General features: G+C 40.0%; 2 protein-coding genes across 2 annotated transcripts in view; both read left to right on the top strand.

Moving 5' to 3' along the window:
- The first annotated feature begins 42 nt into the window (after positions 1 to 42).
- LOC117495713 (claudin-1-like) lies at positions 43 to 3,460 on the top strand. The gene is made up of 4 exons (XM_034147172.1): positions 43 to 415; positions 835 to 999; positions 1,490 to 1,568; positions 1,799 to 3,460. The coding sequence occupies exons 1-4, from the start codon at positions 214 to 216 to the stop codon at positions 1,965 to 1,967; spliced, it is 615 nt and encodes a 204-aa protein (XP_034003063.1). The 5' UTR covers positions 43 to 213; the 3' UTR covers positions 1,968 to 3,460.
- Positions 3,461 to 5,510: 2,050 nt separating this feature from the next.
- The window catches only part of p3h2 (prolyl 3-hydroxylase 2), a 58,096-nt gene continuing 49,587 nt past the window's right edge, over positions 5,511 to 14,019 (top strand). Inside the window, exon 1 of the mRNA XM_034147170.1 lies at positions 5,511 to 6,084. Within this exon, the coding sequence (XP_034003061.1) occupies positions 5,668 to 6,084 (417 nt within the window). The 5' untranslated portion in view covers positions 5,511 to 5,667. The remainder of the gene's footprint in view (positions 6,085 to 14,019) is intronic.

Below are 14,019 nucleotides of genomic sequence, written 5' to 3'. Positions count from 1 at the left end.
GCTACTCGGTGGAGTGGACGTTCCATGCGTCACGTGGCTTGCACTTTAAATAGAGGCTGCAGAAGAGCGCGTGAATAACGGTCTGCGAGGAGCCACTTATAGGTATCATTTGTTGGCTTCAACGACTTCTGCTCGCTTGTAGTTTGTTTTTCTCTGGTACATATTTCCCAAATAACTTCTCGGACTTGTTAACTGAACTCTTCCCGCTGTACGATGGCCAGCTCCGGACTGCAGCTCCTCGGTTTCTTCCTCTCTCTGGTCGGTCTCGCTGCCACTGTGGGCGCAACGTTGATGGTTGAATGGAAGAAGCAGTACCAGGGCAAGACGCACCGCATATTTGAGGGTTTGTGGATGAGCTGCAGTGGCAATGAAAGAACAACTTGTGAATTTCACCAGTACCTCCTGAAGCTGCCAAGTAAGTTTTTTTTAAATGTATTCATCACATCTGCATCTCCTCCGAAAACCAGACGCTGCTTCTTGAGATAATACGTTACTATAATTAGACAGAAGTCTCTTTAGATTGACCTTTACTGACTTTATGGTATGTCTTATATTCATAGACATTTTGTTGTTGTTGAGGAATTCATTTATGCCAATCTTTAAGTATATTTTGTAGATTTAAGTTTATCTCAGCTTATTTTTTTATTATGTTTTGATTTAGTTGGTAGGTTGGTTAAACCTACAGTTTAAGCCAGACTAATACTGCACATTTATTATGAATGAAGTTACAGAAAGATATGCAATTTCTCACAGAAGGGATAGGTAATTTCTAAGTATAAGACAGTATACATGAAAAGTTTTTATATTCCAACAGTCCCAGTTTTTCTCCTGTAGTTGAGGTCCAGGCTACCAGGGCGGTGATGCTGATCAGCATCTTCCTCTCCACTGTGGCTCTGATGGTCTCCACAGTGGGGATGAAGTGCACTCGCTTCATGGACGGCAAGTCTGAGAGCAAATCCACAACAGCTATGATCGGAGGAATCATGTTCATGATTTCAGGTGTGTGCAGTGGCAACTGGATAATATCTCAATATAATGTGCTAATCAAATTCTTATTTTATATAACCTTTATATAACAACAAAAAGCCTCATTGAGATTTAAAAGCTCTGTTTTCTCCTGGCCACAATAGGCAGCAATAATAAAGAGTTACAGGCAACAACATAAGACACAGCAACCCACATTTAAACAGAAAAGCTTTTATAAAATTCTGAATAACTTTTCTAATAGTCTTTTTAAATATCTAATCCTTTACTTTTTTTAAATAAAATATATAAACAAACAGTAAACACACTACCTAGTTTACAGGTAACCCTTTTTCAAATTTTACTTTTCTCACCCATTAGTTGTAAGATATTTTCGAAATATTTCCAAGTTTGCTAAACCTTGCAAACGACACAAGAAAAACATATTTAAAAGTGATGTTTTAAAACAGAAAAACATAATTGAACCCTTCTCTGTTTCACAATATGATGTGTTTTCTTTGTTCAGGTGTATTGACAATCATTATGACTTCCTGGTACGTCAAAAAGATTGTTGACAACTATCATGAAACGAAAACGCTTCAAAGGTACACACACACACACACACACACACACACACAATCTCAAGTTTATAGCTTTTGAGGATATTACTTTGACCCACATTCATTTCTTGGACACTTATTCCCCAATGAACTGGTCTTTAGTCTGAAATGTTTTGCGAAAGTAGCCTAAGTATACAGTAACACAACACACACACACACACACACACACATTTGATTCTGTACATCTAAATGTGTATATTTGTTTTCCTCTGCAGCTTTGAGTTTGGTAATGCTGTATTTGTCAGCTGGGCTGGCGGCCTCCTCACTGCGGTTGGTGGAGCTTTCCTGGGCTGTCGAAGATGCTCGCGGTCTCAGACGACCAGCTCCATGAGCTCCAACAATCACCTCCTTCCCCCCATGGGCCCCAAGTCCAACTACGTCTAGTGAAGGAGAGGCCGCGATAAAGTCAGTCCTGCAGTGACATTATATTGGGTTTCTACTACAGGAATAGAAATACCGAACATCAAGGATCAGGGTTAAGCACAACAGCAGGCAGTTTGTACTGAAATTCAATATCATTTTATAGATTTAAGGTTTTCTGTCACTTAGAAAGTCACTGCCTTATCCATGTATTTTTCTTTTAATGTTTATTTTTTATCTTTGCTTTTTAGTTTTCAAAAACTTAGAATAAAGTAGAATACTTGTTTTGATGCCTGGTGGCAAATGACTGTAATTTTACATTGCTGTACAATCCATTCTACTTCAGTTCCACACTGGTGTTTATATCGTCTTATTTGTGTATTTTGTTAACCCTTAGATGCATAAGTGGGTTAAAAATGAACCAGTGAGGTGGTTTTCTTGAAGTATCTTTGTAATTACATTTTTCTATCATTTCATATACCAGCTATTCCTCAAAAAAACAGTTTTTGATATCATGCCATTCAAATTTTGAACAGCTGCGGGGCAGGTAAGAGAGGGTCGGATTTGCGGAGGTGGTAATATGAGGTTTTGACCGAGGGGGAGGACGTAGATGATGAAGAGTAGGGGGCCGAGTACTGATCCCTGGGGAAGGCCTTGGGTGACTGAGGCTGTAGCATAGGAGTGGTTGTGGAGGGAGATGAAGGAAGAGTGTAGGATCCAATCACTGGTGCATCTAAGGGTTAAAGATTTATATTTCGTTTTTTGTTTTTGTCATTTATATTTGTTGTTATTGTTATTTGTCAGTTTGGAAGATTGTTGTATGTACATTTTGAGAAAAAAATAAAACAGATTTCTTTACTCAGGGTAACCTTATGTTCTTTTATATTATACATACAGAATTCACTTAATGTTTATGTCAAACTCATGAAATCACTGCTGACTTTTGTGTCTGATGTAATGCAACTGTAACAACATCAACTGCATTTGCTAATTTCTCTTTGTTATACAGCATACACTTACCATATTATGATAATATTATGCAACACAAATAAGAAAAAGGAAAAACTGATATTTATATTGTTTTGTTCGATCCCTTTTTCTTGGTTGTGTTTAAGAGTTGATTTAAACACTGACACAAAAGCTTTTCATTCAGCCAATATATTTTGGCTTCACTGTTCTTATCAGGAGAAGTGACGGATTTAGGCAAATTATGTGCTATATTTTGTCTTCCTTAAATGACTGAAATACTCAAATTCTGACTCTTGTGGTGCAGTATTTGAGTTAATGTACTTGTTGACTTAATGTAAGATGTTAGGATGTTGATGTTCGTTGTTACGTGGATCCTGTGCTGTCCTGAGACCTGGCTCCAGTAATGAGAGCTTTCCTGACAGCAAAACCGTTTCCTTCCTCTCGTATCTGTTGTCGTTTTACCCTCTAAATACTGTATTTAGGCATCTGGTATCACAGCTGCTGCCATGGTGAATTCAAAATAAAGAATTGTTTTGTATACAAACAGAGACTGAGAGTTACTGTTATGATATCTGCTAGACAAAATAACTTGATCCTTAATGAAATTAATTGCACAAGATGTTGATGTACAGGTACTGTAAGCCATCCTTGGTCAAATGGAAACAAAAGTCAATCTCTTCAGTTTAACATACATTTAACAAAATTAGCTGTGGATATAAACTCACGTAGGAACCTCTCATGGTGGCACAGTGCTGCCCATACTCTTCCTGAACTCTCAGACAGCAAGTGAAAGTAAAATAGTAGAAAATGCAGGCTGCATGATGGATGTTTTACACTTTTAAAGTACCTGGTGAAACATTTACCAACCGAGCATGCTAATTCAGATCAAGATATATTTACTCTACACCTCACATTTTTGTCTAGATTACACAGATAAAACAAACCAACAAAATCAGTTGATTAAAATAACCAGTTTATATCGGCAGCACAAACTAATTTAAAGAACGGCAGAACTAGCACCTAGTACCATGTACATGAATAGAAACTCAAATATCTGTGTGTGTTGGCATTCCTCACAGTAAGGAGCTTGTTGGCACCTCAGCAGATGTGAAGTATCTAAACCACACATTCACTTTCAGTCTATTTATAAAACATTTCACCACACAAACTGGAATTTAGATTTCACAGATGGGTGTTGGCTAAGTTGAAGTATCCAGGATGCCAGTAAAGAGTGTTTTAATGCAGGTATGTTTAGCAGTAAATGATGTTGTATGATGACTGTTGTGTAGTCGTGAAATGTAGAAATTATTACATTTTGTTATTAGATTGCATGTGAAAAAGCTTTTGCTTGACATTATAATACAAACATAGTCTTTCTTAGAATAGTACAAATAATGTGCTTCCAGATTACATTTCACTAAACTAATAATGATAAGAAAACATAGTCTTTTAATTAATGTTTCATAATATTAGTTAAAGTTGAGTTAACAGTAGGCTTTGGATTGTGTATGTTAGTTGATGTACTGAAGTGATTTTACCTGCTTGGCTACATTCCTATTGCCCCAGAAGTAAATAGTATTGGGTTAACAGTTAAATGTTTATTCAAGCTTCATGCATTTCGGGTTTTCCTGGATAAAAAGGTAAGAGTTTGGTTGATAAGCAGCCTGGTAGTAAAACTGCTCTTAACTGAATTATCCTGCAGAGGGAGACGTTTTCCTTTAATGGAATTGTTTCTGGATGTCTTGACTCTCACATTAGACCTCCTGTAACATAAGAGACTTCCAGAAGACAATACAGCAACTAGCCTTTGTGTATGTATATCTCACAATAGATATTGTGTGTGAAATCAAACACACATTAAAACTAGCTTCTCAGCCTATTCATTTCATATTTCTTTGAATTATCCTTATTTATTGTTTTTTTTTTAACAGGGCCAGTCTGTAGTCCATGGCCTAATGTTACAAATTCATCCAGAAAATATATGTGTGTGTGAAATCAAACACACATTAAAACTAGCTTCTCAGCCTATTCATTTCATATTTCTTTGTATTATCCTTATTTATTTATTTATTTTTAACAGGGCCAGTCTGTAGTCCATGGGCTAATGTTACAAATTCATCCAGAAGAAGAAGAAGTTGCTGACTTTTTCACCTTGAGCCATTCTCGTGAAAAACAAATCAAAACAGCAACAAAAAGTTTAATTTCTCTAATAAAACTAGTTCAAAATAGTTAACTTTTAATTGGTTGTAGGCTATTGGGCTTCACTCAACCTCAGTATTTTTATTTTTGCGTTTGTTTAACAGAAAAAAGTTTTAGTTTCAGGCATTTCTGTAGGTCCTTTATCAACCCTGAAGGAACCCAAACTTTATATTTTCAATGTTTTCTCTGAAGCAACGACCATTGATTTAACTGCGCCATGTGAAACAACACTTAAAGTCGTTTTTTAATAAATACAAGGTGGAGAAATGATGTTAAGTAAAACTAGTATTTCTCATTTCTCCCTGAAGAACCCTTGTGCGTCCCTGCTGTACGCAAAGCTGGCATTGTGCTCCGGCCATTCATGTCTTGGAGGGGCGGAGTTAGCGGAGCCGGAGAGGGGTCATAACAAGATGTGTGTCCCCGACTGAAGCAACATTATTTCCGCCCTGGTCCGGAGCCGTCCTGAGTCTTTCTGAGAGGAGCTTTTTAAATGGACTCTGAAACGAGTCCGAGCTGATCGCAGAAGTGACTGACAGCCGCTGAACAGAAGCAGAGGATGGATGGGAACTTTTCCCCGGCTGCTATTTTCTCAGTAGTCCTGCTCACCGTGGCGTTGTCCCCCTCAACAGCTTTCCTGGAGCCTTACGACCTTTTATATGACAATGCGGTTCAGGCGTTTTACAACAACGACTACCCAAATGTGGTCCGTTACATGGAGGGAGCGCTCAGCAGCTACAGGGAAGTCCGCCAAACCAAGGTCCGGTGCCGGCTGAGGTGCCAGGACCAGCATCCCTTTGATGCCACCTTCTCGGAGTTGCGCTTCCCTGACGTGGTGCTCCGGAGAGCGGCGTGTATGAATACATGCATCGAGGAGATACTTGGCAGTCAATCTCTGCACAAAGTCAGCGAGGATGTAGTGCAGGACTTCCACAGGAGGATCCCCTACAACTATCTTCAACTGGCTTATAAGAAGGTAGGGGGAAGGGGATGATGAGTAACTTTGAGAAAACTTGCTCTGAATGAGCACTTCTGTTGTCAACCCAGAGGAGATTTCTTAATCTGTCTGCCCCACTATACCTGCTACAGTCTTCATCAGCTGTTACTGCTGCCTAGCAACCTGATGCAGAGAGATGATGCCAGCTGCACAGCACACATGTAGAAACCAGTGTAGCTCATGAGGATTCAAGGTGTTGTCACTTCACTATTTGGCTACACTTAAACTAATATTTGAGGGCCTATAAAGGTTTTACATTTGTCAAAAAAACCCTGATCTCTAACAATTGAGAACGATCTTTAACTAGCATCCCACTGCAGAAGTACACAATAACCATGTTCAGGTAACATTATTGATATTTCAGTTTCATATTCGCAAGAACAATATTTTCAAACCAAGTTGTTAAATAAAACAAATTCAGCTTTTGTTAGGGATGTTTTGCTATTGCTCAATAGGCCTACGTTTATTCCCAAAATTAAGAGTGACCTACTATTTGAACAAGTTCAACCTGTAGACCCAACTGGGATTGGATTCTGTAAATAACATATAAAAGCCTATATACAATACAAGTATATAAAAGAAAGATAATGTACCACATCTGAGACTGATCTAAAGTGTGAGATACATCAATAGTGGCCTGCTGATAATGTCAGTTGGACTCTTTTGAGAAACTTAACAAGCTAAGGCTCTACATCTTAGTTCTTTAAAAGTCAATATTATGTAAACGTGATGTTTTCAGCCCTTACTCCAATATGCAACAATGTGATGTAACATCCACTACAGGTGTCCATGTATCACGCTCATGTCAAAGGCAGCTATGTTGAATGTTGATATAAGATTTAGTTGCAGTGAGATGAAGGCCCAGCTGTCTGATCACAGCAGGCTGACTCTACAGATGTCTGTGCACTTGCTTCAGTCTTTTGTTTACAACCACACTTTGGTTTTTATGGCTACTCTGTGTGCTGTGTTATTTTCAAGCAAATGTTTGAGGATTTCTCTGTTTTGGCGGTTCCGACTTTCTCTTTCATGCGGTTCCGACTTTCTCTTTCATGCTTCATTCAATCAACATCAACCTGCTAGATGACAGTGTATAACTTAAAAGTGCAGTCAGGTAATAGATTCAGTTTTCTTTTGGTTATTGAAATGCATCTAAACTACCACTATTCCTCAATCCCAACACATTAGCACTACTTGTTATTGGCTTTACATTCAATATACAAACTTCCAGATCAGCATTTCCCATGAGCCATCTTTGGGCTGGGACGATGTTGAGCGCTAGGCGTGGGAACAATCCAAAAGACGGATAAAACAGGAGAGCTGGGAACAAAGTGTAACTGCTGATTCAGACTCAGTGTTGTGTGCTAGATTTGTCCCAGAGGAGCAAGTGCATTTGTTGTGACTGTTGAACATTTTCCATCAGTTTTGTATTTGGAGTTGCACAAATGTATCTGTTTTATAGATATTTTTATTCCAAAGCTCAATATTTAGAATGAATTGGAAACCCTCAACTGTTATGGATGTACATTTTTACACGATTTACTGCATGTTTTTGATAGCCCGCTTTGTGTGGAAAAAAAACGTTAACAGGAACATTTGGAGTGTCTCCAAACCTCCCCTAGCTGAGTATTATTTTGGACTTCCGACTGATGGAAAGAGTGAGACTTGATACTTTACAAACACTCCATTCAACATAGGCAGTGATACAATGAACTATTCCTGCAGGGAAATATATTTCTGCTTCCCCCGACTGCAGCTCAAGGTCAACTTCAGGACACTTGCGCTTAGGTAGCTTGAAGTGTGGCTATCATACAGTCGGGACTACATGTTAGTACAAACAATAACTCATTGAACTTTTTACCTTAATGTGAGCAAGAGATTGACATTTTAACCCAGTTGGAGCTCCGTTGGGAAGCTGGCACGATTTCCTCACATGAACCTGAGTCTACTTCCACTGTCGCTGACTGCAGACCAGCTCCAAATGCCAGGGTGATGACACACAGCTTCCCCCGCTCCGAAGTGGTGGGAAGTCAATCTGCCCTGTGTCTGTCTGCTGGACAAATGGTTTTCTCCATTTTTTTTTTCTGAATCAGCAGAGAACAACTAAGAGCTGATGTGATCCTCTCATAAAAGTGCACGCTCCTGTCTAGACATGAGCGTAGTCACAGCCTCACTCACAGCTCCCCAGCCAGCTGTAAAAATATCACTAATCTTTTGTGGGAAGAATTATGATTTCTTTAACATATGTTTAAAGAAAAAGTGGCACATGTAGTTTTTAATCTTTTACAATAAAGCAGAAACTTAAGATCTTTTTGAGCATATCTTTATTTCAGCCTCCCTGTGTCTAAGAGTGTGTTGACATCTTTATGAACTGAGTACATGGCAGCACATCAAGGCAGGGAGCTATGATGTTGATCTTACCACAGGTAAGGAGAGGCCGAGCTGAACCGTTTCTATTGGCCATGCACATCAGACCTCTCAGTGTACGTATCTACATTAGTGTGTGTGTGTGTGTGTGTGTGTGGTGTGTGTGTGTGTGGGTGTGTGTGTGTGTGTTGTGTGTGTGTGTGTGTGTGTGTGTGTGTGTGTGTGTGTGTGTGTGTGTGTGTGTGTGTGTGTGTGTGTGTGTGTGTGTGTGTGTGTGTGTGTGTGTGTGTGTGTGTGTGTGTGTGTGTGTGTGTGTGTGTGTGTGTGTGTGTGTGTGTGTGTGTGTGTGTGTGTGTGTGTGTGTGTGTGTGTGTGTGTGTGTGTGTGTGTGTGTGTGTGTGTGTGTGTGTGTGTGTGTGTGTGCGCTCACGTGTTAGTATGGGGGTACTTGGTGGTGTTTGTGAAAATAAATAACATTCCTGCACATTCCAGCGTCACACACCCTCCTCCTGACAGCCTCTGGCACAATGCTGCCATTGGGCCTGTAAGAAGAGGCTCCACAGTCACCAACTGTTCTCCGCACTCAGGCTGCTGCGTATGTCCCCAGCTCGCCCATCATTTAGCCTGGCAAATATTTTATTTTCCTGTTGTGGTCCGTTTGCTTTTCTAAAAAAAGCGAGACACGCCACATTCAGGTATTAAAGAGAGACTTCTGTAGCTGCCATTGGGCTGGACCTGCAGTGATCTCTGCCTCTGGCCCCAGCTCTCACTCCAGCTGCCCAACTGCAGAGCGATCAAAGGCCCTGAACCGCCCTCAGAGACAAGATGACATCAAATCTTCAGCTCCTTTATGCTTTATCTGCACGGCTGTTTCAAGAAGTTATTGTGAAAGAAGGGCCTCTTACTGCTGAACTGTGAATTTGTCAATGTTTATCTTGATCATGAATAATGAGTGAAAATCAGATTGAAATCGTTATACAAACATCCAGAAACTGTTCAGTTTTGGGTGGAAAACACCAACCACTTTTATTTTTACTAGATGGTATCTTGCGCATAAGCAGTCGCTAATTTGCATTTTTTCACATTTCTTCTTCTCATTCTTTTTACGGGTAGCATTTCCTTTTGCAAGAGTGTGTATATATAGGGACATTCAATCTTTGTGAAAATATATATTCAAACTTTTATTACCTTCTGAGAATCTTTTAATTTTCCCTTGTGGATCCTCTGGAAATGCATAGGTATACACTTCTAAATCCTACAACACACTATAGGTGGTCAGTCATTACAAACTCCTGCAGTGCAGCCAAACATCTCCAAACCAAGATAACTTAATTGAAATTCCAACTGGAGATCCCAAAGTTCCCATAGATACCAAATCTTCTGAATGGCTTTTAATGTGTAGAAATTATTTACAAAGTGCATTTGTGCTCATATAACAGTAACTGATGTCTCATATAACCAAACCATGGGGTCTGTTTTACAGCTTGGTTTTGTGTATCTTTTGATTATAATGATTCCCTTTGTTACAGATAAATCAGGGGGGATTGAGACTGCAGTTTCTAGTAACCAAGGAGCTTGATGTTTCTCCATAATGTGCCTGTTGAGATGCTCATCCTGTGCGGCCAGTTTAAAACTGAGGACGGACAAGAAATGTGTGGCCACCAATGTACATGCAGCATTATTGATGATAAAAAGATTCAGCCTCCTCGTACCACCAGCAAAATGAAAGATGTCTTCTTGTTATTGCACTGACCTACAAGAGAAGTCTTAGGAATTTGGGACACATATCGTCTTTTTATTTTGAGAACTTTCCATGTCTCACAGCATGATGTTAAAAGGTGACGGAGGGTCAGGAGAGTCTCTGAAGCCTGATGTTGTGAGCCTTCTCTGTAAATTCCTCTAAAGTCCGACTCTCACTCCTGCTTCCTCTGTGAATGTGATGATTTGATTACAACACAGCAGGCAGCTTATGGCTCAAGTACAGCTCCCCTTAGAAGGCACGTGGTGGGATGAAATTGGCTAGTTTGATTGTGAGTAGAAGTTCGGTATGTGTGAAGGGGCTGTAATGATCGCAATCTTGTTGATACATTCTTGATCTTCACTTTTGAGATTATTGGGAGAAACTGCCAAACACAGCAGCAGGGACATGTCTGTATCCAGGTTGAACTCCAGTGATGACTGTTGCACTAGATGGAAATCACAGATGATGTTATTGCCATCTGCAGCTGATAATCAACAGAGGGAGAGTGAGCTTTGTGTTTATAATGGATAAAGCAAGTAGTAACGCTGCCATTTGCTTAGAGGCATGTTGTGTGCGGCCAAGTCACATGTATGTCTTTGATGTACCGGCAGGGTTGATTTGCGGTTATCCTATTTGCAAAGTGACTGGGGGCGAGACGTAGTGCCGGAGCAGATGACGTAGATGTAGAAATCTTAGAAAAACACATGCTTAACTGAAGGAAATGAAGGCTGTGACTCAAAGGTCCATTTAGGGTTTGTGATACATAGAGTTTTAGCTGTAGCAAGTTCTATCATCTTCATGAGAGTAGTATCAAGCTAAGCAACAGCTCTCATTATTACTTGATTTATGTTTGTGCTTATTAACGAGATTTAGGTTTTACAATTTCTGCCTGTACTTGCTGGGCAGTAAATCATCAAGACAAACATGTTTAAGGTCAGATTATACAACTTTAAAGTCATTTAAATGTAAAAAAAAAAAAAATCATATTTTTATTGGTGACACACAGGATCCTGTTTTTCTAATAAATGTAAATAATCCCCTTAGCAATGACCACTTTCAGCACACACCTGCAGTGCAAGCATGCTGCTCCCCTGAGCTAGCGTGCAGGGCGGTGCTCTGCCCAGACGGCCAGACATTGTGGCACTTGGCTGTGCCAAAGGCCTTCTGCATGACTGGATCTGAGCGGATAACCCACTACAGGAATGTGGGGGCACACTGTGGCGTAACACACCAATATTGTTCCTGCCTTCATTAACAATTAAACGCCTGTTGCAGATGAGGAGGCAGAATGCTGCTAATGGGTCACTGCTGAAACTGCATTGTTTTGTGTGATGGGATGAGACTGCAGCATTTTGAGTTAGATTTGTATTCGGATGTGACCGTGCTGCCACCTGTGCATGTGTGGCTGAGGCCGAACAGCAACTGTCCAAATGCAAGAGCTGACAATCATGACACTTTGGGTTCAAGTTACAAACTCTTGATTAATTGAGAATTGTTTATGATAGTGACTTCATTATGATCTCAGTGTATTCTTAATTTATGGAAGATTAGAATATCACCTGTCACAAAACTGAGGATTTGGACCAGGATTCACATTCTTGATCCAAGCAGCTGGAAGACAGCATGTCGATATACGTAAATCTCTGTGTGCGGGGATTTCTATATCTCCGTAAAGTGTTGGCTGCAAGGTCAGATTCAGTGTGTGTTTGAGTGTGTACATTCTGGTTGCGTGTGTGTTATTCTTTGTGTTGGTGATTATCAGTCTGGCCAAAGACTCCTGGGTGTCTGACTGGAGAAATCAGGGCTGGGATGGAAAAACCAGCGTTTGCCAGGCATCTGTTCAGCTTCACTAGTGACTTGAACAATGTGTTGGCTGCTGCAGGGGAGCAGCGAAACAGCTTCTATCTGTCATGTCACCTTCTACAGAGCAGACATTATCACACTCTCTTTTTCAGTAAATCAAGAAAAAATAAGCAAATATTTATCTCAGTCAAATGTGGAACCATCACATTGCACACAAACTGAGTAGAATTATATTTTCCGTAAAATACTGTTGAGTCAACTTTGCAGTGGCTGCATTAGAGAGAAGGAAGCTTTGTGCAGAAGAGGAAGAACATAAATTGATTATGTTGTTGACTTTTTCAGAAACCCATGGGTGTGTTATACACTGTATACCTAGCTGTTAAAATATGAGGTAGAAAGGGCCAGTGTACACGGACTACTCGTGTTGGTAAGTTTCGTTTTTACCAAAATGTTTGTTCACATAAAGCCAGTAGCGAGTTCAGGCTGTATTCTGAGTGTGACTAAACACATATTTGGCCTTGACAGAACTGTAGGTAGGTATTTCCAAACATTTTAGTCCAGAGAATAAAATGTTCCACAGGTTTTCTAAAGGTATCGTATATATACCTCACAGCTTGTTCCACACAACTGGGAGCTAAATGTATCTAACGTTTCTTATTACATGGTTTAGTTGAATACTCGATTCTGATTGGCCAATTCAGAACACGTGACACGTTGTTAATCCAGAACAGACAGACCGCTGTCAAGGACTTATTGACCGTTGTTAAGGACGCTCACATCTGCACAAACAAGTCCGGTCGATTGAACTGTATGCAGTTTGCCCGAAAAGCAAACTGCATGCAGTTTGCTTTTCTAACTGACAAGACAAGAGCGACAAGACAAGAGCGACAAGACAAGAGCGACAAGAAAACAGCGGAGAAGTAACGGGCAGAAACCCTCCTTTTTACGCAGCGGTCCAGACATCAAACGGCAACACATATTCAGTTGTCAGTTACTTTGGCATTAGGGCAGGGATATCTAGATACTTTCCAAGGTTTGACATAATGAATTGTGCTAATTTTAAAGCAAGCAACGATGTTTTCAAATCTGTAATCAAAAAGCTCCGCCTTCCTGCCGTTGCGTTGCTACGTTTTTTTTTTTCAAACGGTAACAACGGACTATTTTCCTTAGCGGATGCATGTCAATTTAAATCAATACATACAACTATTTTTTAAATCAATAAAATCATTTTCTAAATCCATAAAAGCATTTCAATTAATAGTGGGAGTCATATCATTACTTTGTTGAGAATGTGGCCATGTAATAAGCGGGATAATGTGCAGCGACTTGGTCATTATGGGGAAAAGAACACCTTCAGGCTGATCAGGAGCCCGACGCGAACGGGCTCCTGATCAGCCTGTCGGTGTTCTTTTCCCCATAATGACCAAGTCGCTGCACATTATCCCTTACAGGTTACTTCTGTCCTCGGCAGATCATTTCTGGGAAGTGGAAAGCTGTGGGCTTCGGCAGGAACCACAACCACTTTCTGGATTTGGACACATTTTATGTGTGAAGTATTGTACGCGTTCTGTTGGGTTTTGGGCTGTTAAATAGATAAAATCAAACTATCAAATCATAAGATAGAGCCCTGGAGTACGGTGATATACAACTGGGTGAACTGTGATCACATTACACTTGGTGGATGCAGTTTTGTCTGCTTTTGGTCCAGTATGTTGTTATTATTTCTTTTAAGTATTAAAGTAAACATGCAAGGGACAATTTACCTCTTTGCTAAATAAGATACTGTACATTCATGTGTGAATATTTATACATGTTGTACCTTTTATAAATAAATATACACAGACCAATCATTTAAATTATGGATTCTGGGCAAATCCTCTTCCAAAGTGAGAAGCATTCATGCTTTGAGGGCAGCTTGTTTGCCTTTTTGAACCAACAGCTGTTTCCTGTAAAATTCAATTAGATGTGTTGATTGTTTATCCAGGCCTTCTTCGCTGTCGTCAGCC

Source organism: Trematomus bernacchii, unplaced genomic scaffold, assembly GCF_902827165.1.
Source record: "Trematomus bernacchii unplaced genomic scaffold, fTreBer1.1, whole genome shotgun sequence".
In the NCBI taxonomy this organism is placed as follows: Eukaryota; Metazoa; Chordata; class Actinopteri; order Perciformes; family Nototheniidae; genus Trematomus; species Trematomus bernacchii.
The sequence above is the reverse complement of the archived record's forward strand: the minus strand, read 5'-3'. Positions and strand labels throughout refer to the sequence as shown.

Bases quoted from the DNA above. Each gene is read 5' to 3' on its own strand.
- LOC117495713 (XM_034147172.1), top strand. From the start codon at position 214: ATGGCCAGCTCCGGACTGCAGCTCCTCGGTTTCTTCCTCTCTCTGGTC. The intron at 1,000-1,489 runs GTGTGTGCAGTG...TTCTTTGTTCAG, and splicing joins AATCATGTTCATGATTTCAG to GTGTATTGACAATCATTATG. The intron at 1,569-1,798 runs GTACACACACAC...TTTCCTCTGCAG, and splicing joins GAAACGAAAACGCTTCAAAG to CTTTGAGTTTGGTAATGCTG.